Raw genomic sequence first — 23,841 nt, forward strand, 5'->3', positions numbered from 1 at the left:
ACTGAAACATGTGTTTTAATATAATTAATAATATGTTTGATTGATAAAATATTATTGTAAAGGAAACTTGAAGAGCTTTATTTGATAGATGTGAAGCTATGCCTTATCGTACACTGTTGGAAGGATATTGATTACGACACGTAAATGGAGAATGTAACCATGAACGCTTCGAATCTAGAAAAAAAAAGAAAATAAAATGCGTTTATTTACATTATCTTAAGCATGATTAAATTCATAGTAAAATAACTTTCTTACATGAATAGATATGCATATAAGTGTGCGTATGTTTAATTATAAACGCCTATTTTTATAATATGTAAGCGATCATTAAAATGTAATAAAGGATATGAGAATATATATAAGAGATTGCAGAGGATATTAACGTTTATCTTTGAACAAATTAAATATGTGATACATACATATATATGTGTGTGTGTGTACTTTTCATAATAAAAAACCATTGGTAAATATATGCAATAATGACTATGTAGTTTTGTGGTATACATTTATTTTATATTGTGAATTCGATAAATGGTTGGATGCTTTTAGTCGTTAAATTTTCAGAATTTACTTTCAATCTATACTTAAGTTGTTTTCTTAGAGCAAAACAACACAGTATTGTGTCTAACATAGAGAATCGGACCCTTCTGATTTTATTGTTGTGAATCCACAAATCTATTAATCACCCAGCGGAATATGCAGATTTAACATTACATAGATTTTACAAAAACAAATGCGAAAGAGCGTAATATTTGGGTGAACGAGTTAACAATTACAGTTGAACAAAAGCTATTACAACAAAAATGTGTATCATATACTAATAATTTGAAATGTGCATACTTTATTTAATACATAGACGTTTACAATATTTTTCTTTTATCCTTTAACACAGACAATAACACGTGGGGCTGGACATATCTTAGTGACTTTTGCGTCTGGCTACGAAACTTATCGTCCAAAGTGAACATTATGATATAGCCGAATATTCGTCTTTTTGAGTATTATGAAAGTACAGTCAACTTTATTAAAAGAATCAAATAAACCAAATGTGATGGCGTGCGCTGTGTTAAGCGGCTTTCCATCATAATCAAGATTAGTGACATTAATACCAGCGACATCATGCAAGTATTAAACAAGGTGGTATTAAAGTTGAAAATACCAATATATCTATCTCATACATACAAAAAAGGCAAGGTCACCTGACGTAATAAAAATCATACCGTGACGAATTTGAAACTTTACTTACAAACATTTTATTATTTTATACAGCAGAATTACAGAGATTTGGTTGTTTTTGAATTTCGCACAAAGCTACACGAGGGCTATCTCCACTAGCCGTCCCTAATGTTGTAGTATAAGACTAGAGGGAAGGCAGCCAGTCATCACCACCCACCGTCACATTATAATGCACCTACGACTGAAAGAGCGAGCATGTTTGGTGCAAGCAGGATTCGAACCCGCCACCCTTGGAATTACCAGTCGAGTGGCTTAATCATCATGCCGGGCCTACAGAGATTTTCACTCATTGGAGTTTTACGTAATTTTAAACAGATTAACTGGTGTAGTTTCCATTTGTTCATACATCATTCTACACCTGAAACTGCACAAATTTCTAGCTCAATTTAGTAATAACGTTCTTATTTCCGTTTTGAGGACAATAAAGGAAATTGAAGAAACTCTTTAGGTTTCATTTTGATTTTACCTCAGCGAACACGTATAAAGAAGAAACATATAATCTCACATTAAGCAATAAAAAAATTCAAGGACCTGCTTATAACAATAGTTCCAAGGAATTGTTAGTTTTAATCTCTTAAGCTTACAATGTTTTTGTTACAAATTATCTCACCGAAATAAAAATAAACAAATGAGCATCCTTTGTAGCTGGAAAATTGAATAGATTTAAAGTCATTTTTTTGGAAATAAAATGTGTGTTTACATATCACATACCTACGCCTTATCATTAACTTTTATTGTAGTTATTCCTTCATTGTGAAACCAGATAGATAATTTTATATTTTCACATTCCACTATAAAAATGAAAGAGGGATTCGATAGAAGACTTTGACTGACCTCATCCACCTTTTTGCAGCTTAATTAAGGATTGCCTTTCGTTTGTTACAGTGAATATCTGTTTTAACAAATCGAAACCTCTTACAGAAACAAGTCCTTAACAGGTGGATGATATCCGTTAATACTTATTAAATAGTCCCTCAGTAGCACAGCACTTAAAACCGGGTTTCGATAGCCTGGATGAGCAGAGCACGGAGCTCTGTATGGTTTTGCCCTTAACACAAACAAACAAAATATTCTGGATGACTAAAACATTCGCATTACACACTCACGCACAGAAACACATTTTGATTATTACTGGTCAGCATCAAATTAATCAATCATTAAAAGTAAAAACAAAAATAAAAACAGTTCTAAGCTTTTGAGAAAGTCGTTGATAAATGTCATGGCTAATAGTCTAAGCGCTCACTAAAGTCTCATTATTGATTAGATGTCATAATTTTTCATAACTAGATACTAATGACTTTAATATCATGTTTCGGTTACTACTCTGCTGCAGTCTTCAGGGAAAACCCGAGGAAAACAGTTTGTGGTGATAAGAAGCTCTGACCAGATCCTGCAAGGTTTTCTTAAGAATTAAATAAGCTGGTGTGTAATTCACTCTACTAGAACTACCCTCCGAAACGGCAACATATGAAAAGCGGAAACTTAGGATTAAGTTTGTTAGAAATTAGTATCTAGTAATAGAAGTAAAGTAGCAAATTGATACTTAAGACATAAATGATCGTATTCATTATTAACCGTAACAATGACTGATATCTGATAACCACAATGTTACTACAAGTAATTAATATCAATGCTATTTTCTCACGATTAATATTATTTCTATTTCTTTGATTGGTTTAGAATTTTAGCCCAAACCATATCAAAGTTTGCGTACGCATAGTCATCCATATGTGAAAAGCTGGTCAACAGCTGTCATGGTCAACTCCTGTCTTACCGAATGGTATTGTTTGACCTTCATTCTTTTAACGAACCTGTAGCCCCAAAATACAGAGCGCTTTTTTACGACAAAATGACGCGAATTGTGAATTCTTCGACCATGCTAACCACTAAGCCATGCCCAGCCCTTTTATTCATATAATATAATTTGACGCACTTTAAACAAAATATTTTTCTAGGGAATTTCTATTTTTTTCACGTATATTAGTATTCCTTCTTTGCAAACGTGTAAATTTTGTTTTATTTCAATATGTAACTCAACAGACTAAAATGGTAGGTGAACTTTCCGGCAGTGCTTAAGTCTGTGGATTTTCCATTAAATATTATTTTTATCTATTTATGGTTAATTAACATGTACATTACGCAGTGGTAACAAACACGAAAAGAAAAGGGTCATTTCGAAGACTTGTATCGGCCTTTCTAGATCTATTTAGTAGCTTCAGTACAGTCATAAAATTAAACATGAGAATAATAAAACTAGTTGATCCCCAAAGTAATATAGGTTTATCACATGAGAAGATATAATAATGCTTTAAAATTTTACTCTTGTGTCTGAACTCAATTTAGTCTCGTTTCATAAGGCAGAATAAGGCTGATATTCTAGTATTGCTTTATCTCACAATACAGTATCTCTGTACCAAGAATAGCGTATTGTTCTGGTTCTTGGCACACATATAAAACTATATATCCATCTATCTATCTATGTATGTGTGTTTATTTCTTACGATGCGTTGTAACGAGCAGCTAAAAAAACAGTTGTATTTCTAAGATCGTCAACCATTAAGAAATCTATTAATTTAAAGATGAGACTCCAAACTGGCATCACGCGAATTATATGGTAAAAGAATTGAGCTTACATTGGCCATACGTAATAGAACAGAGATTTAGAAAAATGGTTTCGTGAAAACTGTATCAATTATTTTCACTAATAATTTAGAACAAACGTTCTATTAGATATCATTGAACTAAATAAAATAAGTTAGGAATAATGGTGATTCGCTGTTTCAAATATTTAAAATATTCACACTTACTGACCTTGAAATGACCAACCCTATCCGATAAGGACGTTTGATAGATTTAACTAAACATTTTCATTTTTATTTCCTTTAAAGCAGTTTTCTGCTTATTTAAAATTATAAGTTACTGATACATGACGGTTTAAAATATCATTTTTGTTTATTTTTTATGAATTTCTTACTACTTTGGTTGAAATTGTAGCTGCATAAATAGAAACAGCTGACGTTATGATAACCCCGTATTTTAATTTTTAATAAATTTATTTTATATTTTTGGTCTTCGGGTCACTTTTATCAATGACAATTTTCTGCAAGATCAGTTTATTCTTAAATGTCTAATGAAAGCTCTTTAGACAGTTTTTACCTTTTCTTTCTTTAAAAAAAAAAAAAAGAGTTTTTTCTTTATTCAAATGAGTAATAAGCAAATTTAATTATAGCTTATCATTCCTATGGTCAGGTGGTTAAGACGCTCAACTTGCAACTCTCAGAGTTGCAAGTTCGAATCCCTCTCCCGCCAAAGATGCTCGCCGTTTTAACCATGGAAGCGTTACAAAAGCGGCCAATTCCCTTATTCGTTGGTAAAAGAGTAACCCAATTTTATATTAACGATTATTTTGAGACTACTTTTAACAAAATTTACGTGTACATCTATTTATATGGTTATGTTAAATGAAAATGTAAATTACAAGTGTGTCGATTATATTACCTAAGTATTGTAGCCTGTAAAATTTACTTAAATGTCTTTCTGTTTTTTTCTTCTTCCACCTCAGTTAGCAATTCAGCCGCTTCTTGTTAAGTAATTACTGAAATTATAGTTGTTTTTGGAAAAAAATCACCCTAATGTCTTAATCCTATTCGTGTACTTGTTAAGCGTAAATCATTACATACACTTCGTATATATATATATATTAAAAAATAGTTACCGTTTTTCCACAGAATAAAACGCGGTTTTTTTGCATAACTGGTTGAACGCTTAAACATATGATATATAATGTAAATTATAATTCCCTCCTCAATGGAAATTAATTTTACAAGAATAACCTCGTGCTTCGTGCATCATTCTTATATTCAGAATATGGATAGGTAACATCTGGTTAAGTCACACTGTGGTTTACACAGAAGCATAAATAATTACGGCTGCGTATTGAAAACTATGTATTGAGCGTCAGCTGGGTTGAGTGAAACTGAACGTACAAATATAGATAGGCTTGTACGTTTTTTAATTTCGCGCAAAGCTTCACGAGGGCTATCTGAGCTAGATGTCCCTAATTTAGCAGTGTAAGACTAAAGGAAAGGCAGCTAGTCATCACCACCCCCTGCCAACTCTTGAGCTGCTCTTTTACCAGGCCCGGCATGGCCAAGCGTGTTAAGGCGTGCGGCTCGTAATCTGAGGGTCGAGGGTTTGCATCCCCGTCGCGCCCAACATGCTCGCCCTTTCAGCCGTGGGGGAGTTATAATGTGACGGTCAATCCTACTATTCGTTAGTAAAAGAGAAGTCCAAGAGTTGACGGTGAGTGGTGATGACTAGCTGCCTTCCCTCTAGTCTTACACTGCTAAATTAGGGACGGCTAGCACAGATAGCCCTCGAGTAGCTTTGTGCGAAATTCAAAACAAACAAACAAACTATTTTACCAACGAATAATGGGATTGATTGTGACATTATAATGCTCTCACGGCTGAAAGAGCGAGCATATTTGGTATGACGTGGATTCGAACCTGCGATCCTCATATTACGAGTCGAGCGCCTTAACTACCTGGCCATGCTGAGCCGGTAGGCTTGTAGATATATTAGAGAAGTGCAAATATTTTAAATAACTGATTTTGTTTAATTTATTTGTTGAAAAATAAAAAAGAGTTTTCTAGAATTCTTTAATTAATAGTTTTATATACAGTCATGTGAAAAAGTTAGGACACCCTATGAAAGCCTGTGTATTTTTGTAACATGTTTGGATATATAGATATTTAATCTCAATTTTAACAATACTGAGAGATTATAGGAATATAACTGAACAATTAAAACTGAAGAAAAGACTTTTCAAGATCTTCTGCAAATGTAATTCTACACAAATGCATATTCTAACTGAGGAAAAAGTTAGAACACCCTACCTCGTAATAGCTAGTGTTACGCCCTTTGGGTGAAATAACTGCAGTGAGACGCTTCTTGTAGCCATCTACCAGTCTCTGACATCGGTCTAAAGAAAGTGTGCCCCAGTCCTCAATGCAGAATTCTGTCAGCTATGAGATGTTTGAGGGGTTTCTTGCATGTACAGCCCGTTTTAAGTCACTCCACAGCATCTCAATGGGATTAAGGTCTGGGCTTTGACTCGGCCATTCCAGGACTCTCCATTTCTTAGTTTTCGGTCAGTCCTTGGTGGATTTACTGGTATGTTTTGGGTCATTGTCGTGTTGCAGGGTCCGGATCGGCTTCAATTTTCTTACAGATGGTCTAATATGATCCTCAAGCACCCTCTGATACACAGTAGAATTCATGGTGGATTTTATGATTGTGAGCTGTCCAGGTCCTGCTGCAGCAAAGCAGCCCCAAATCATGACACTTCCACCTAAATGCTTTAGAGTTGGTATGAGGTTTTTTTCCTGGAATGCTGTATTTGGTTTACGCCAAACATGTCCTCTGTTCTGGTGTCCAAATAATTTAATTTTGGACTCATCTGTCCGAAGAACATTATTCAGAAGTCCTGGTTTTTGTCTACATTCTCTCTGGCAAACTTCAGTCTGGCCTTGATGTTTCTCTTTGAGAGCAAAGGTTTCCTCCTTGCACGCCTCCCATGCAAGTTAAACTTGTGCAGTCTCTTTCTGATTGTAGAGGCATGCAGTTTCACATCAACAGTAGCCAGAGCCTGCTGTAGGTCTCGTGATGACATGTTAGGGTGTTTGGAGACCTCTTTTATCATCTTGCGGTCTGCTCTCGGGGTGAACTTGCTTGGACGACCAGACCTGGGCATGATGACAGTTGTTTTGAAAGCCCTCCACTTGTTGACTATTTTCCGGAAAGTGGAATGGCTGATTTCAAAATCTTTTGGGATCTTATTAAATCCCTTACTAGACTCATAAGCTGCTACAATTTCCTTTCTGACAGCTCTTTTGCTCTCACCATGGTGCTCTCACTTCAACAGTCAGGAGCACATCAAACTATATGTCACTGGTTTAAATACAGCAAGCCTCATTCACAATGCTGAGTAACGATCTTCTAATCATGTGCACCTGGTGTGATACAAAAATGTTACAAAAATACACAGGCTTTCATAGAGTGTCCTAACTTTTTCACATGACTCTATTTAAATTCGTATTTTTTGTATGAGACAAAATACATTTTCCATTTTCCACACCTTATCGAACTGTTGAGATGTGTTTTCCTATAAGCCAAGATTTGCTAAGGTTTCTTTCAACATCATAAATAATTTTACCTTCTCAATTTTCGATATTAAGTTATATTTCTGCGAATCTCACTTTATAGCGAAAAGGATCTCCATATAATCCTCTACTGTATTATATGTATCCCATTTACAGAAATTATTCAATACGGAAATTTAATTCGACTTTGAAATTGCTCTTCCACTGATTAAAAATACCTCATATGTTTTTGTATAAGGTTAAATGGACTTTACTTCAAATGTTGCATCTAGCATATTCATCATTTTGAAACTTAAAACGAGAGTACAATATCATCTCACGTAGCACAGGCATCTTTATAGTGAACGAACGGTTCGTGTGCTACAAGCTCTAAATAGTTGAAGGAATCGGACCACGCTCCAGTTAATCCTGTGGGTCTGTTTTCTAGTAATTATATCATTCTTCAAAATAAGTCATTCATTTAAAATGGATAGTTTATGTTCTTTATAGTATAACTCTCAAAGTGACTTAATATCAAACAACTCATACTAAATCTTTACTCTTAAACAATATTTTACGAAAAAAATATCAAAACTTGTGTAAATTTTTAGTTTATTGACAGTTTTTCATTTTGAAATGTGTGCTTGAAAATTATTTAATTTTATAGTTTTTAGTATCAACCAAATCAGGAGTTTTGTAGTCAAAATAAAAATGAAAAAAAAAATGAAACAAAATTAACGCAGAATTTTCTGTTTACATAATTTGTCCATTATGCGTAAAATATGCATACTTATTACTCTTTTCAAAATTAAACATGACAAATGTTTTACTTTATTTGGAACATTATGCACCTTCGGAAGAGGTATGCAAAACTGCTTTCAGCAGGCTTCACCTAGTTGATTCTATAGCTACGTGACGTTTTCCAAAAAAAATCATAATTTTCAGTACTCTAATCCGTATCTAGTAATAAAAACAACTATTGTAAGTATTATTTCACTTAGTAGTTTGAATGTGAAGATGAAAATTCAGTATGCAAACTTTTGCAAAGTTTTATTGTCAAAGATATAAAACCAGCTTCAAAGTTGCATTCAAAATAACCTGTATATTCGCTATTAAGCTATCTCCAGAACGTAAGCCTGCTGACTGAAGTAGCAATTGACGGACTGAGCGATTCCCAATGCAAGCAATTAGCAACTACGGAAATCGAATCATTAACTCATCTCTGGCAAATTGTGGATATATGTTAATCCTATCAGTGGTAATATGAAGCAAGGAATTCAAGAGAGGCCTACTTCGCCAAGGCAATTACCTTATTAGTTTTAATTATATATAAATATATATTCTTGAAAGCATACCACATTAAAGGCGAATAATAAAGAATAACGATTAATTAATAAAAAACAATACACTCTTTTATTCTGACACTCTCGTTCCCAGAGTTCACTCCGCATAGCTCAGTTCAGAAAGAGCGTGTAATTCAATGTAACTGCTGCTTCCTGTTCTTTTTCACACATTGTCATCCTTAAAGGTAACACATTTTCTAATCTCACATAATGTACTTGCTAATGTGCATAATATTATCCCTGTCCTGAACTGCATATTGCTTTCCAGTATGAGTTGCTTTCCTATGAAGGCCTAATTAAAGCATATTGATTACAGGGTGTCCTAGGTAATTGTAAAACGAAAAATAGTAACACCGTTTTCCAAACGCTGGAGCGAACAAAACAAGCCAATATTTTGCCTTAACTTAAACAGAAGGTGATTTCTCATAAACATAAAATAAAGCAACTAGTCATTACTCGTTTGTTTAATGTGCTATAAAATTTAAATTGGATCCCAATTCACCTAAGAATCATTACCCAGTAAAATGGCATGTTGTGATATAAGAGCTAAGTTGAATTTAAATTCAGTTTTATAACATATGAATAAAATAATGCAATATGTGTGATGTAAAGTTGCTTTACTTTGCTGTTTTTTAAGACGAGTCATCCTTCTGTTTGATTTAATACGGAATTTTGGCACTTTTTTCGATCAAGCGATCAAGTGGCTTATCTGGGTAAGGGCCAGAAGGGGCTCAGCCTCAGGGCCCATTGTCTAAATGGGGTTCACAATCCGTTATCACAAAAAAACATCCCGCGGTTCGAGCCGTGGATATGCTATAAAATAAACAGTCAGATCTCAATAGACAAGAACTGTCACTAGTTGTCGTTGGTTTACACAGTCAGTGTTCTGTATCTAGCCTATCAGATAAAAATTAAAAACTACAATGCACAGATACTTTTTACATTGGTTTGCGCGATAATTCTGTAACAACAACAACAAAAAATAGTAATAGTAATTGAACTTCAACAAATTTTAGCGCAATTTTCAACAGCTATATCAAAATAGAAATGTAACTTTGGAAATAGAAAAGAAAGACAGTAATTTAAAGATTTCTCACAGAAGATTTTAACGTCTTTCAGTATGAATAACATGTACAATATTCGTAATTTATAAGAGACTTGTATGCATATACATACATATATATATATATATAGAAATTTAGCCCTTGTTTTTATTGACGCTTTATGTTTTTACTCAGATTAGTAAGATATTTTTTTTACCATTTCCGGATTTACGGACAGCGTTAAAATGCTAATTTGTTTTTATCGACTGTCCATAAATTTAGGGACAGTTGTTTAGCTTGTTTTTTTATTAACGTATAGAAACCTTGATTGTTAATCAGACACCGAGCTTAAGGCATCAAAGAAACACATGGCTTTTGCAAATAACTTTTCTTACAATAGCTGTTTAAACGAATGGCTCCGCATGGCCAGGTGGTTAGGGCGCTTGACTCACAATCTGATGGTCAAGGAATCAAATCCCCGTCACATCGAACATGTTCGCTCGTTCGTCTGTGAGGACTTTATAGTGTTGCGGTTAACCTTACTATTCGGTGGTAAAAGAGTGGTCCAAAGGTTAGTGGTGGGTGTTGATCACTAGCTGCCTTCCCTCTAGTCTCCTACCACTAAACTAGAGACAGCAATATCCCTTTTTAACAGTATATTCTGCTAACTCCATTATTTTAATTCAAGTTAACGCTTAAAATTATGTGTGAATTTTAATATGTTTTCAGAATATTAATATATACATTTAGCTGATCAATCAGGCGATGTGGGTTGTTTTGTTGCGAAATCTTAAAATTTCTAGTGATATAGTCCAATGTTCTGTAAAAAAAATCTTTTCAGTGACATTAAATTTGATTGCACCTCTGCCGAATCAATAAAAAGGTTATTAATTGATTATTGGATCGAACCACACATATGGTACGGTCTCTACGAGTTGACATTAGCACTGTATTGTGCTATCGAAACGCTGTACACAGGTGTCGAAGGCAGTACTATAAAGTGCGATTTTTTCAAGCATTTAAGCTATAGTTATTTTTAACTGAGAAGTTTTATTTAAGCTGTGATTATATACACTTTTTGAATTATTAAGTTTAAGTATGTGGTTACTTTTTCTACTTAATGTGCAATTTATGAGTAATTTATGAGTTCACATAAAAAAGGGAATAGAAAATTAGATGTATCGGTTTTTATAAAACACTATCACTTCTTGTTCCAGATTGATAAGATTTTTATTTTTTTGTATTTCTCATTGTTATACCCTTCATCTGCAACAGTATTAATCTTCTACCAATATGTATTTCATTTAATTTTGTTATGAAAAAACTAACTGTATTAGAACGTTATTTTATGCTGCCATAGGAAAATTACTTCTGTTTTTATGAAGGTACTGTAATATTTTGTTGTTGTAAGCCGTATCGGCAAAAATATATTATAAACATTGACGAAACTACTCGTTCCCCTCTGGTACAGCGGTAAGTCTACGGATTTAAAACGCTAAAATCAGGGGGTTCGATTCCTCTCAGTGGACTCAGCATATAGCTCGATGTGGCTTTGTTATAAGAAAAACACGCACACAAATTTGCTAAAATAAGTTAGTATTTCCTTTCCTACAATGTAACGTTGTGTTTATAGCTAAAACATACATATATTATTATTGTATGGAAATTACAAAAACTGCAGCCTTTTTTCTTAATTTCTAGATTAGAAAGGCTTATCCAGTGTCCTTTCACACTTGCAAGCAGTTAAAGTTTGTTTCCTTCAGTCGCTCGCTTAGCTTAGATTTGCTACTGTTTAAATATTCATAATGAACAAAGTTTCTTGATCCAACAATACCCACAGGAAATCTTGGATTTACTGCCAAAAGAAAAGGATAAAAGTTTAAAAATTTTGTTTACACTTAATCGTTCGTGTTCTATTCGGATCAGAGAAACATTTGTGTGATCTAGAGCAAATAGTTAGCATCTCATTACCCTAAACGTTACGCTCCGCACTTTGGAGCCATAGATATGTTATAAGAGTGACGATCAAATCTCACTACTAGGACAGACAAGAGTAGCTGAAGAGTTGTAGGTGGGTGCTGTTGACTAGCTGCCATTATTTTCGTCTATCAACACACAATAACGGTCAGCTAGCACAGACATTCCTCGAGTAGCTTTGCACAACTATCCGAAAAAAAAACAATAAATAGAAATTCTAAGAACGAAAAATTTAAATAACTATAATCGTTGCAGGTTTGATTTATTTTTAGATTTGACTATGTAACTTGCTTTAAGCAGAATTTAATGTTTATCTATCTAGTTACTTACACATAACCTTCTAGGATCGTCAAGAATTAGCTTTAGCAAACTACGACTTGTAGATTATGTTTATAAGCACAAAATACTTGTACGTAATACCGAATTTATTCTCAAGCATTATAATAATTACAGATTGAGCTGCAAAATGCAAGAATATAAGTTCAAAAGCTACTTTAGATCACACTTTTCAAATCCTTAACTCCAATCTCCTAGTAAAACATTATTTCATTGTTGATTTATAATTATTACTTATTGTTATTTCACGTAGTTTGTTACTTTTGCTTCTAAGTACATCTTATGTTACAATATGCAAAAGTGGTCAAATACTAACGGTCATTTATAATGCTAGAAAGTCGATTTTATTACTTATGATGGGCGTAACACAAATAGACCATTGTGCAGCCTTATGCTTACAAACTTACAAACTGGCGATTATGTACAAATACGCACGCACACACACATATATGTATTCATTTATTACTATATTTGCTATTCTCAACGGCGCCTTACGCAAGAAATAGGGTAAACGTCTAGATCAGAAACCATAAGGTTCGGGCGTAAAATTCCTGAATATAGAATCACTCATCAAAAGGAGAAATCAGTCAGCAGAGCCTGCCGCCTATGCTGCTACTCCCAACCGAAGAATGGGATTGACTCCAATGTTTATTAATACCACCACTTCCCTCTCACATACTCATAACTGAAAGTGAAAAGCATATTCATCAATATATCATGAAATATACCTTAGACCTTCTAATCCACAACCCAGCACACTAACAACTAGGCCTTCCTGCCGTACTATTAAGAGGTAAAATGTTTGAACGAGTCATGTCTTTGAAACATACCATAAAATCAGAGTTACTAAAATAATTATTTGAATTTTGTTTTTCAAAACCATACTTCATGAATTTTTATGGCATTATTCGCGTTTCTTTCAGAAAAAAGTATGCATATTTTCTTAAAAGCTCATTAAAATAATCACCTTAAAATATTTTAGTTATACACCATCACATATGAAGCATGACATAACTTCATAGTTTGTGAAAAGAAACACAACATATTATTGTTTTTCTTTAATTAACATGACTGTAATCACATTTGACATTTACACTTATTATTGGATTATTTATTACAGTATTCATAACATTGTTTCCTAATTTTAGACGTATGAATACTTTGCTTAAACAAATCATTTGGTCGTTGTATAAATAGGGCTATAAGACAAGGTAGAAATATATTTATTATTCTACACATTTTTTTCGATAGTAAAATGTTAAAAAAGTCAAAGATAATAAACTAGGTATTACATTATAACTCCTTACCTAAAATGTTTTTACTTCTTTTCCAAAACGTCTCTCTTTCACTTACTCATCTTTTTAAAATAAATTTTAATAAAATATGTTGTGTTTTAGTATTAGTTAGAACTTTCATATTCATACGTGTGGGTTAAAATCATTCTAAAGTAAAACATACGTCCGACTGCTGCATTTACAATATCGCATCAAAATTTATCGTGGCTTTATTTGTCTTCCTACAATCGTTCACGTAACACTAATGTTGCTGTTTTTTGTCGTGACATAAATTTTACTTTCTTAAAACAATAATTAAAGAACGCTATTTCTAAGGAAATCAAAGTTCATTAAAATGAAAATATATTTCATATCGAAATATAAACTTGTCTAATTTATTTTACCTTATAGTCTTTAAATTCATTGTTTTACTTGGAAATTAATTTGAAATTATATCACACATTTCTTATATTTTGTATTTGTATGACTTCCAGAGGATACCTCATAACTACAGGCTGTGGCTGTTAATCTGTATATCCCTGTGTATATGGTAACTGGCCCAGAAACAATAGAACTGAATTTGATCTGGTACTCGTCAATGCACATACACAGGCTTTATATAGAGATTCCGATAAAAAAAAAGATCATCCAGAGATTTAATTGAATTTATCGTCTACGAATAGTTACCTGTCAGTCCACTAATCGTCCAGTAATAAAGAACTACTAGAACTGAGCTAAAAAAACCAAAAAAACTCATATCCTTTCTTCTATTCTATTAGTATAATTTTTACAAAAGTAAGTATTGTTGTTATAAATTTCCTTTCTGGTTCAAGACTGTTCAGTATGACCTGCTTGACCTTTGAGCTGCAGCTTTATGTAAACCCATTCATTGCCGACCTTACATGGTCAAGGAGCAATGAACTGTATGAGTGCATGCCATGTAGAATAAGTTGCCATGTGTTATAATGCATAAGTTCAGTCTGCAATTGCTTCCATAATTAGGGTAGTGCCAACACTTTGGGACAATTATAAACATGCAGCTGTGAGAATACGAACAGAAATGTTTGAAGGCCTGGTACAAAAAAAGAGGGTGAAAGTGTGAAGAAGAATAGCTAGTGTCACATTAGCTGCAGCACGTCTACGTTTAAACACATGGCTTATGGACATTTGAAAAACGCAGGAGGCTGACGTTGGAGATTTCATTCGTGTTAATAAAACCATATGTCACACAAGACGAGTTCCAAGTTAAACTGTTTGACATACCTGTATAATTCACTGAAAACCTATAAATTTCTAGAGGAATTAAATTTATGTTTTTAACAAATGGAGTACTACTTCAGCTGTATGAGTTGCATCTTTCTATGTGTCCGCATGTTCATGACGCTGTTAAGTACTTCGAGTTGATATTTCGTGGTATATAAAGTAAATATTTGAAATTGAAGCCGATAAATTTTAGTATTTTCACGTGGATATTTAAGCATTTGTTTAGGCAGCAATGAATTATTCACAGATCATGCAAAGATTAAAACCATTAAAGGCAGGCCTTAGTCTAAGACTAAAATGTACAGTTTTTTCTGCTTCATATCATACTATTCACACTTTGTAGCATTGATTACAGATAGCTCATGAGCATTAGGTGGATTTATTAATGTAATCAGTCAACGAAAACTTCAACTGGTATGTCGGTATTGCTGTCTCCCTTGTTGAACATTTCATTTATCCTGTATTTAAACACCAATTTCAATAGTGCCAAATTAGTGTTGTCACAGTTTCAAGATGTCTTGGAGGGCGTGACTGCACATTCTAGTTAGACGCTGAGCGTCTCTAAAACTCATTATTACATGACAAAAAGGAACTTCTGGCTGTTGTCTTCTTTGCGAAAAACTTATGCAAATACCCATATGGATAAAAATTCACTATGAAAGTGTATCTTGTGAAACTCAAGTATTCAGAGTTTTTTGCTTAACATTGTTACAAGAATGCTAATATACCAAGTAACATCATTTGGACAACAGTATGGCAAAGCATATGGATTGTGTTTCCAGGTGCTGAGAGATTACTTGTTTATTTTATTATTCTAGACCTAGATATCAAGCTACTGAGAAAGCCACAGCAGTAGGCATAATATCAGGTCATACAAGGAGTGGGATATGTACTGGTGAACAAATTTATGCCACATCTTACATTAATGAAACTGTGGGAGAAACAAGTGAAGGACTCAGATTTAGCTTTGACACTTTTTTTGCTAGACAATAAGGTCAAGCAACACAAATGCTACTATACGTGCTGTGGCCTAATTGGTTGACCATTAGACAATATATTTTAACACTTCGGAAGGATTTCGTGTCGACCAGAGAATGAAATTTAAATTTATTTATTTTTACTGAATTGTGTTAGTGACAATTCTGCTTGGGCCGTACAACCCTAAAACCCTTGCTTTCAAAGCTATAAACCTGAACCCAGATGTATAGTACCATAATAGACAACTGGACGTCAGTGTAGTAACTATTCTCTGAACCTGTAAAAAGTAATTTTCTATTATGATGTTAGTTATGGCCCACCTTACATTTCTTACAAGGGCTTAGTGTAGTTCTGGTGTACCCTAGCAACTTAATTCCAAAAGTTTTGTCTTTCAACCAAAACTTGTAATCCACACTGGAAGGATTTGCATGTTTTAATTGAAAGGTTAGAGAAAAACGACTTTTAAACTCCAGATAAGTATAAAAGAAGTTTTTATTTGAATCAATGGTTTACCTTTGCGGCTTCATCATAGTTAGTGTTTACAACTATTACCTCCTCATTCAATATCTCATTTTAATCGAACTACAAACTGCAATGGTCCTGTGATACAATAATGCTTGCTGAATGCATAAATAAGTTGAAGCTGTATGTTATTGAAAAAGCTTTTGGACTTCTTGCTGAATCAGAAATCAGAGGTTGACATAATTGAAGAAACAGAGGAAGAGTAGAGCACTGTTACTGATTACTTCAACTGAGCAAACAAAAATAAATCTATGTATCTATCTACTTTAAGCCAGAGGGAGAGAAATGGGACTTCAGAAAATACTAGCTATAATGGAATCTTTGACCCACAGCCTGATATGTTAGTATATCCATGACATAAAACAGAACCTCAATTATTGCTAACCTTCAAGGTAAATTCCTATATAGAATGCCTGTTTGAATCATTTAGCAACAACTTTCACTTGAAGTTTACATATATCCTTTGAAGATTAGTTCCTCCAAAACATACAGAAGTTTCTTCTACGTCTTTAGCATTTTATTTATTTTCTGATAAACTTGCATTCAGCAAGAATTCGTGAATGTGAATTTTGTTGACAATTTTGAGCGATCTGCCCACAGAAGGTGGTACTGTAAAATGGGTAATTAATCAGTGATAGACAGAAATCATTCATTCATAGTATAATGGATAATTACGCAATTGTGACTAAAAACCGTTCATGACATTATGGGTAATTAGTCAATCATGGTTAGAAATTATTCACCACATTATGAGTAATCAATCAATGATGGTAGAAACCATTCATAACATTGTCGTTTATTTCATCCTGCTGCTTCTACTGCTCTTAGTTTACTCTCAACCAATATAAGGTATTTCTTATTGTATTGTGTCTTTGTTAAAAAGTAGCAGGTTGTTCTAAGTAAAATTTTTATAAATTTTACTGTTATACAACGATAAAAGGCACTATATTTTCATGAATGTTGTAAGTACATTTGTTTAAATTTTCTTTCAATTTATCTAAATATTTAGTAGTAACCGTGAAGCTCAACGGAACAATGAAATTTTATGAACTTTATCTTATTAATGTTTTACTTTCTTAAAAGGTTTAGGCCCGGCATGGCCAAGTGGTTAAGGCACTCAACTCGTATTCTGAGGGTCGCGGGATCGAATCCCTATCACACCAAACATGCTCACCCTTTCAGCCGTGGGTCGTTATAATGTGTCTCAATCCCGCTGTTCGTTAGTAAAAGAGTAGCCCAAGGTGGGTGGTGATGACTAGACTAGCTGCCTTCCCTCTGGCCTTACACTGTTAAATTAGGGACGGTTAGCACAAAGAGCCTTGGTGTAGCTTTGCGCGAAATTCAAAACAAACCAAACCTGATAAGGTTTGCTGAACTGCTGGTTCTCTTTCACCTGTTTTTCTTCATATATTGATTCTAGCTGCAATAAATGTGTGTCTAAAATTCTCTGTATGAGCGTGGTATTGGCTGGTGTTTCATAAGCAGAGTTACCCTAACCAAATGCATGGCTGTGTTGCATGGTCACAGTATTACCCACTGCAAACAAGAGCATTAGCATTCTAATAACTATCCCCGCTGAGTTGCTTTACCATTCTACTGCACAGTAACGTGCCTCATAATGAGTTCTCTGGTGATTCCATTTAAATATAATACGACTTAATGACAGAATATCATACGGCAGTTGATTTCGTCAGTAACAAAATATCTTGCTTCCATTGTTTGAACGGGACTTAATTTGTTTGGTACTCGCTGCATTGAATGTATTAATTTCTGCTTAACGGAAGCAGACGGAGTTGATATTAGTGCATTAAGACATATTACAATACTTTTCATCTGACGTTAAGTTTTATAAGCTTAAAGTTATAAGAGTGATATAATATATGTATGTATACATAGTATCTTATAAACATATATTTTTATGATGTTTTTTTAGAAACATTGATACATTTTATTATACAAGTTGCTACAAGTTTTTATACCTTAATTGTTTGTTTGTTTTTTGTTTTTTAATTTCGCACAAAACTACTCGAGGGCTACCTGTGCTGGCCGTCCCTAATTTAGCAGTGTAAGACTAGAGGGAAGGCAACTAGTCATCACCACCCACCGCCAACTCTTGGGCTACTCTTTTACCAACGAATAGTGGGATTGACCGTAACATTATAACGCCCCCACGGCTGGGAGAGCGAGCATGTTTGGCGCGACAGGGATGCGAACCCGCGACCCTCAGATTACAAGTCGCACACCTTAACACGCTTGGCCATGCCGGGCCGTTATACCTTAATAAAGAAGTTACACAACCACAAGAACAGAACTGGATTATTTTTCCAAAAATAGACACTATCAATTTTTTATTAACCTTGAAAACATGTTTCAAATCATAACAAAGCTTTTGCACTGAATTCCTAATTACTATAAACATATTTAAACAGCCTATTTTGCTCTATTCGAATCACAAGCGATAGGTATCCTTAGTCACCTTACCATGAATATAAAATACAAAAAATACTAATCGAATCAAAATCATTTTAAAGCTTTTACTACTTACCATATAATTTGCTTCTAGAATTTAAAACTTGATTCATATAAATAATTCTAGTTAAGTTGCTTTTGTGTATGCTTGTGAATACATGACTGTTTCTCTGTTTCTTAGATAAAATATACTAAAATGCAGTGTAGATATGCAATAAAAGAAACAACATATAAGAAATCTGGTAAAGTGTAAATATAATATGAGCATTCTTATTTTTGATTTCAGCAAGCGTAAATATATTCTATTTTGTATTCTGAAGACGGCTGGTATGGGTATTTAAACTTTTTAATGGGTTTCTCGTCATGAATATTCGATTTTTATCATGAAATATATGTTGTTTTTAGGAATGAAATATCGAAATTTGTTCGTTTATAATATAATGCAATACCTACTAAAAATGCTGTCAAACCACACCGCAACATGCCTGCGAACTTACAACGCTAGAAATCGGGTTTCGACAACCTTCGTGGTGTGTAGCTTTGTGCTCAATTCAACAATAACAACCTGCTAAACATTTGTAATTACTGAAACAGATTTTATTAAAACACAAAACAACGCCTTTCAAAGCTTACCACGATGAAAGAGTAGGATACCTTTTTACTATCCTTTCTATGTTCATCACTAAACGGTCGTGTACGCTGTTCTTACTAACTACACCAGCGGCCGACAGATCAGCCGAGATCGATCAATATCCATTTCCTATATTTAACAGGATGTCGGTACGGGAGCAAGTGGAGCCTTAACGGAAGGCATCTGCCGGTCAGTTCCGGTACTAATGGATATGCCACTGTTTAATGGTCCCATCCATCGTACAGACTCCGAAATCACTTACATTATATATATATTTCTGTTGTCCTTAAATTATGCGCTGCTGAAATAAAAAAAATAATTATTGTTTTTTTTTTCTTTTTTTAGTATTTTAGCTGGAGATTATAGAGTTTTAAACGACTCGTACCAACACCTTGTTGTTTACGGTAAGAAAACCAAACACAAACTTTGTGTTTGTAGAAAATGATATAAAAAAAGTATTGATTCAAATATATATTTCATGTTTCTTAGTGGCGATTCTGTTTACGTTAGCCAATGAAATACATTAATTAATTTGCATTAAGAAAACAAGGAAGATCGTAGCGTTAATATAAATTCGCTAATAAATCAAAATTACTCGTATGTCTGGCAGGATAGTAATATATTCAAAAACACTATGTACACTGTTTTCTGTTTTAATGAATTTCTGTGTGAACATTTAAGATTATGTTATATTTGTATAGCTAGGAAATATTCAGTTAATTTATTATTTGATTCTTTATTTCCAGATTTCAAACTCAGAAAAGCTGTAATGCATCGTTTGAGAGGCTCTCCGTGTATTGTTGTTCTGCTGTTTTATTTTATGTGTCTGTGGACAGATGTCGTTGCTATGTGTCCAGTTAAGTGTCATTGCGATGACGAGAATCTACGTGTCATATGTGATTCTGCTAACCTGGATGTTGTACCAATCACTCTGAACCCAGAACTTCGTGAACTTGTCCTCAAAAACAACCACATTAAAGGAATCATGGCTTCTTTTAGTGTCTACCACAATCTTAAGTATTTGGACGTTTCGCACAATCAGTTAGTAACAATTGGTAAAAATAATTTTCAAAAACAGAGCAACCTAAGGTACCTCTTATTGAGTAGAAACATGATTTCTTCCCTAGAAAATGAAACGTTTATTGGCTTAGAGAAACTCTCTGTTCTTCAGATAAACGAGAACTTTTTGGAAGAAATTCCTCCAAATGTTTTCAGTGTTCTTACTAATCTGGAAAACCTTGACCTCTCACAGAACAGAATTGTTTCTCTCTCTGATGCTGCGTTTCAAGACCTAGAAAGCTTAAGGACACTTTCACTGAGAGACAATAAAATTACGGAGATTCCAACGCATGCATTCCATAACATTCTAACGCTGTTAAAACTAGATATTGGACTGAATTCATTTCGTATTATTCCAGAAGAAGCCTTTTCGCTTCTAAGACAATTAGAAGAGCTCTCACTTGATGGCTGTGGAATACAAACAATAGAACTTGGAGCGTTTCGGTGGCTGAATTCTTTGCTTGTTCTTCGGCTTCATGATAATGAGCTTGACGAAATTCCCACCAATGCACTATTTGATGTGCGTCGCCTAGAAGAAATCAACATCGGTCAGAACAATTTTGTAGACTTGAAACCGCTGTGTTTTAAGAGACTGAAGTATCTTCGTGTTATTGAGATCTGTGGATCTCAAAAATTAGTTAGAATTCAAAAAGATGCTTTTGCAGATAACAGTAATATACAAAAACTAGTGATAAACCACAACAAAATGTTTAGTAAAATCGATCATCAAACTTTTGATGGCCTGCCTAACCTAAAATTTGTAAGTTTAAGAGGTAACGCGTTTACTACTTTTCAATACGATTTACTTTCGTGGGATGAGCTAAATGTGCTGGACCTCAGGGACAATCCTCTATTCTGCAACTGTGACCTCCTGTGGTTATGGGGTTTACTGAACAAAAAGAATTTCTCGTCGTCGACTTTAAGTGACCTCACCGATGTCCGATGTGCTGACCCTCCAGGTCTTGAGAACGTGCTGCTTATGGAGGTTTCTCAAGAGGGGTTGGGCTGTTTTTTAGAGAACAGACGGCGGCAAATAATCATTGGTGTTGTAGTAGCTGCAGCAGTAGCTATTATTACTTTAGTACTTCTGGGGTTTCGGTACAGAGAAAAGTTGTCTCGCGCATTCAAGAATAAATGGACTTCAGGAAGGAAAGAACCTCAGTATCAAAAAACCGCGTGTGTTGAAGAAGAAAGTAACATCCTGCAAGCTGCCGCTCAACAATCTTTGAAGATGACGCCGGTTACTGAACTATGAATATTGATTTGGGAGGAAATAGCCTCGTTTACTAATTAACTACCACAAAAGACAATTAATTACTTCAGAATATTTCACGTGAAGCAGTAGATTGTAAAAAGTTGTAAGCCAGCGGCCTAATCAACAGTCCAATACATGATTGTTTATACATACAGTATAAATAGGATCTGCTGAGATTAGTATGTTCACATTTGTGACAAAAATAAAATTTAAGACCAGTACATATACCAATTTGTTATTCAAATAGAATATGAACGGATTTTGTGGGATAAAATTGAAAATTTTATACTTTTACATGTTCAGAATTTACCTTAAAAACATATTATGTATTTAAATGTGTATTGCCAAGGCATTACACCAAACATTTATAAGAATAATTACAGTAAAGAAATATCTTTATACCTGTAACAAATGATAAAATGTTCACATACAGGTTCAATAACCAGAATTTAAAAACAGTTGCTATCATATGGTAAGAAACTACCCTAAATGCTTATGTCAATTACGCTTCGCATATTTCTTATTTAATTCAGTATAACGGAATACAAGCATTGTTCTTATTACTTTTATTATCGATATATTTTAATATTTTTTGATAAATAACTAATACACTCCAGATATAACTTCAAGTGAAAGAAAAGGACAATCTCTGTATAGGTGCTAGTTACCACTGGAAAAAATATTTATACGAATTTAAATATATATATAGTATACGATCACTTAATTCTTTAATCTAATCTTCATTTTTGTTCATCAAAGGAACAGTATTTTATTTCCCATAAATCATATCAGTATATTAGGCAATGTGACTGTAAGGCCAGAATGGTATACTTAATGTCATCTCATATCTAACTTAAATGCCAATTCGCTTGAGCTCATATGTTGATATTACTCACTAGTACAGATAAAAGGCGGAAAACTGCATTAAAAATTTTAGGAGTGAAAGACCCGAGACGTCACATCTGTTTGTAGCGTCACCAGCAACATGGCGATCTATTCTCCTGATGATCTGTGATAGATACAGTGACATCTGTAGACAAACCAGAGAAGTAGTTGTGTGTTATAATGACTGTACCAATTTGTGTAGTAGTAGAAAAACAAACAATATTGATGTTTACATTTGTATTAAGTAGAGCTGTATGTTTGTTCCAATCAGAACATTTAAATGAATATCCTGTAAGACTGTATAGTTTCAATGCTGGTTATTTCTAATAAACTATCTTTGAAACAGTCGAAATACAATTAATTAATTTACTATTAGAGTATTAAAAAGAGAAAAATATATATTATTTCACCAATATTAAAAACAAAACGGCTTCAGAAATGCTTGAATGTTTTAAACTCTCAAGTAAAACTAATTATTAAAACTAATTTTCTAATATTATCAGTTACTTGCCATTCAGTTTTCATTACAATAACTTGGCGTTTTATCTAAGCTAACCAAGCGTTTCAAACGAGTCTAAGACTTTTTTTTTTTAACAATCTTCGTTGTTTAAACTATCCATTGAAATACTGCACGGGATATATATATTTTGGTATTATGTCTGTCATATGTGTAATGCACTATTTTTAGTACATTTTGAAAATACCTCATCTCTTCTTTTCCACGGCTATGAAGGAACCACCTTTACTGAAAGGTAAGCCAAAGATATTTTAAGCTTCCACAAAAATATCAAATTTATGTTTTCTCTTGGTGGACCTTGTGCCAAGAAGAATTTCGCTTCTCTTGAATCAGCGAGAATGATAGTGCTGGTTTTATTTATTTATTTTTACGGTAAAGTTTTTTTAAACAAACATCCCTATTATATTTACAGAATACATGTGGCTGTGTTCACCTGCCTTGATATAAATCCTGACACAATGAACTTTCATTTATTTTAAGAGTTACACAGTTGTTGTAAGTTCAACTATCGAGGTCAAATTGTTCCTAATTTATAATAACCTATCACTACATTTCTTTTATTGTTTTGCTTTAACATGGTTGGGCATTTTGAAATTTGTGTATTATCTAATGGTTAACCAATCAACGAACTGGAAATTAATTAAAGTACCACATTTCTGTTTTGATAACAATGAACACAATAAAACTTTCCTTCTTCATACAAACTGTTTTGAAGCATCGTTTTTTTATAAGGCAGTAAACAAAAAAATAAAAAGAGTTTCACTGAGGTTTATTGTTGCAAAACAATATACGTATATATATGTATATATACATATATATATTTACTTAAAATTTATCCGAAGTGTTTTCATTTCGTCAACATACAAGTATACTCTTTAAAAAAAGAAACGCAAAATTGATACTTTTATTA

General features: G+C 33.5%; 1 protein-coding gene across 6 annotated transcripts in view; it reads left to right on the forward strand.

The window, feature by feature from the left end:
- LOC143238814 (uncharacterized) overlaps positions 1 to 22,771 on the forward strand; it is a 73,832-nt gene extending 51,061 nt beyond the window's left edge. For 5 of the 6 annotated variants that reach the window (XM_076479368.1, XM_076479366.1, XM_076479367.1 and 2 more), the window contains one exon: positions 19,962 to 22,771. In XM_076479368.1, coding sequence (XP_076335483.1) covers positions 19,985 to 21,529 — 1,545 coding nt within the window. In that variant the 5' untranslated portion in view covers positions 19,962 to 19,984 and the 3' untranslated portion in view covers positions 21,530 to 22,771. Of the gene's footprint in view, positions 1 to 892; positions 1,502 to 19,961 lie in introns of those variants that run through there. The other variant, XR_013020775.1, reaches the window with a different exon arrangement.
- The last annotated feature ends 1,070 nt before the right edge of the window (positions 22,772 to 23,841 follow it).

This window comes from Tachypleus tridentatus, chromosome 13, assembly GCF_004210375.1.
Source record: "Tachypleus tridentatus isolate NWPU-2018 chromosome 13, ASM421037v1, whole genome shotgun sequence".
Classification (NCBI taxonomy): Eukaryota; Metazoa; Arthropoda; class Merostomata; order Xiphosura; family Limulidae; genus Tachypleus; species Tachypleus tridentatus.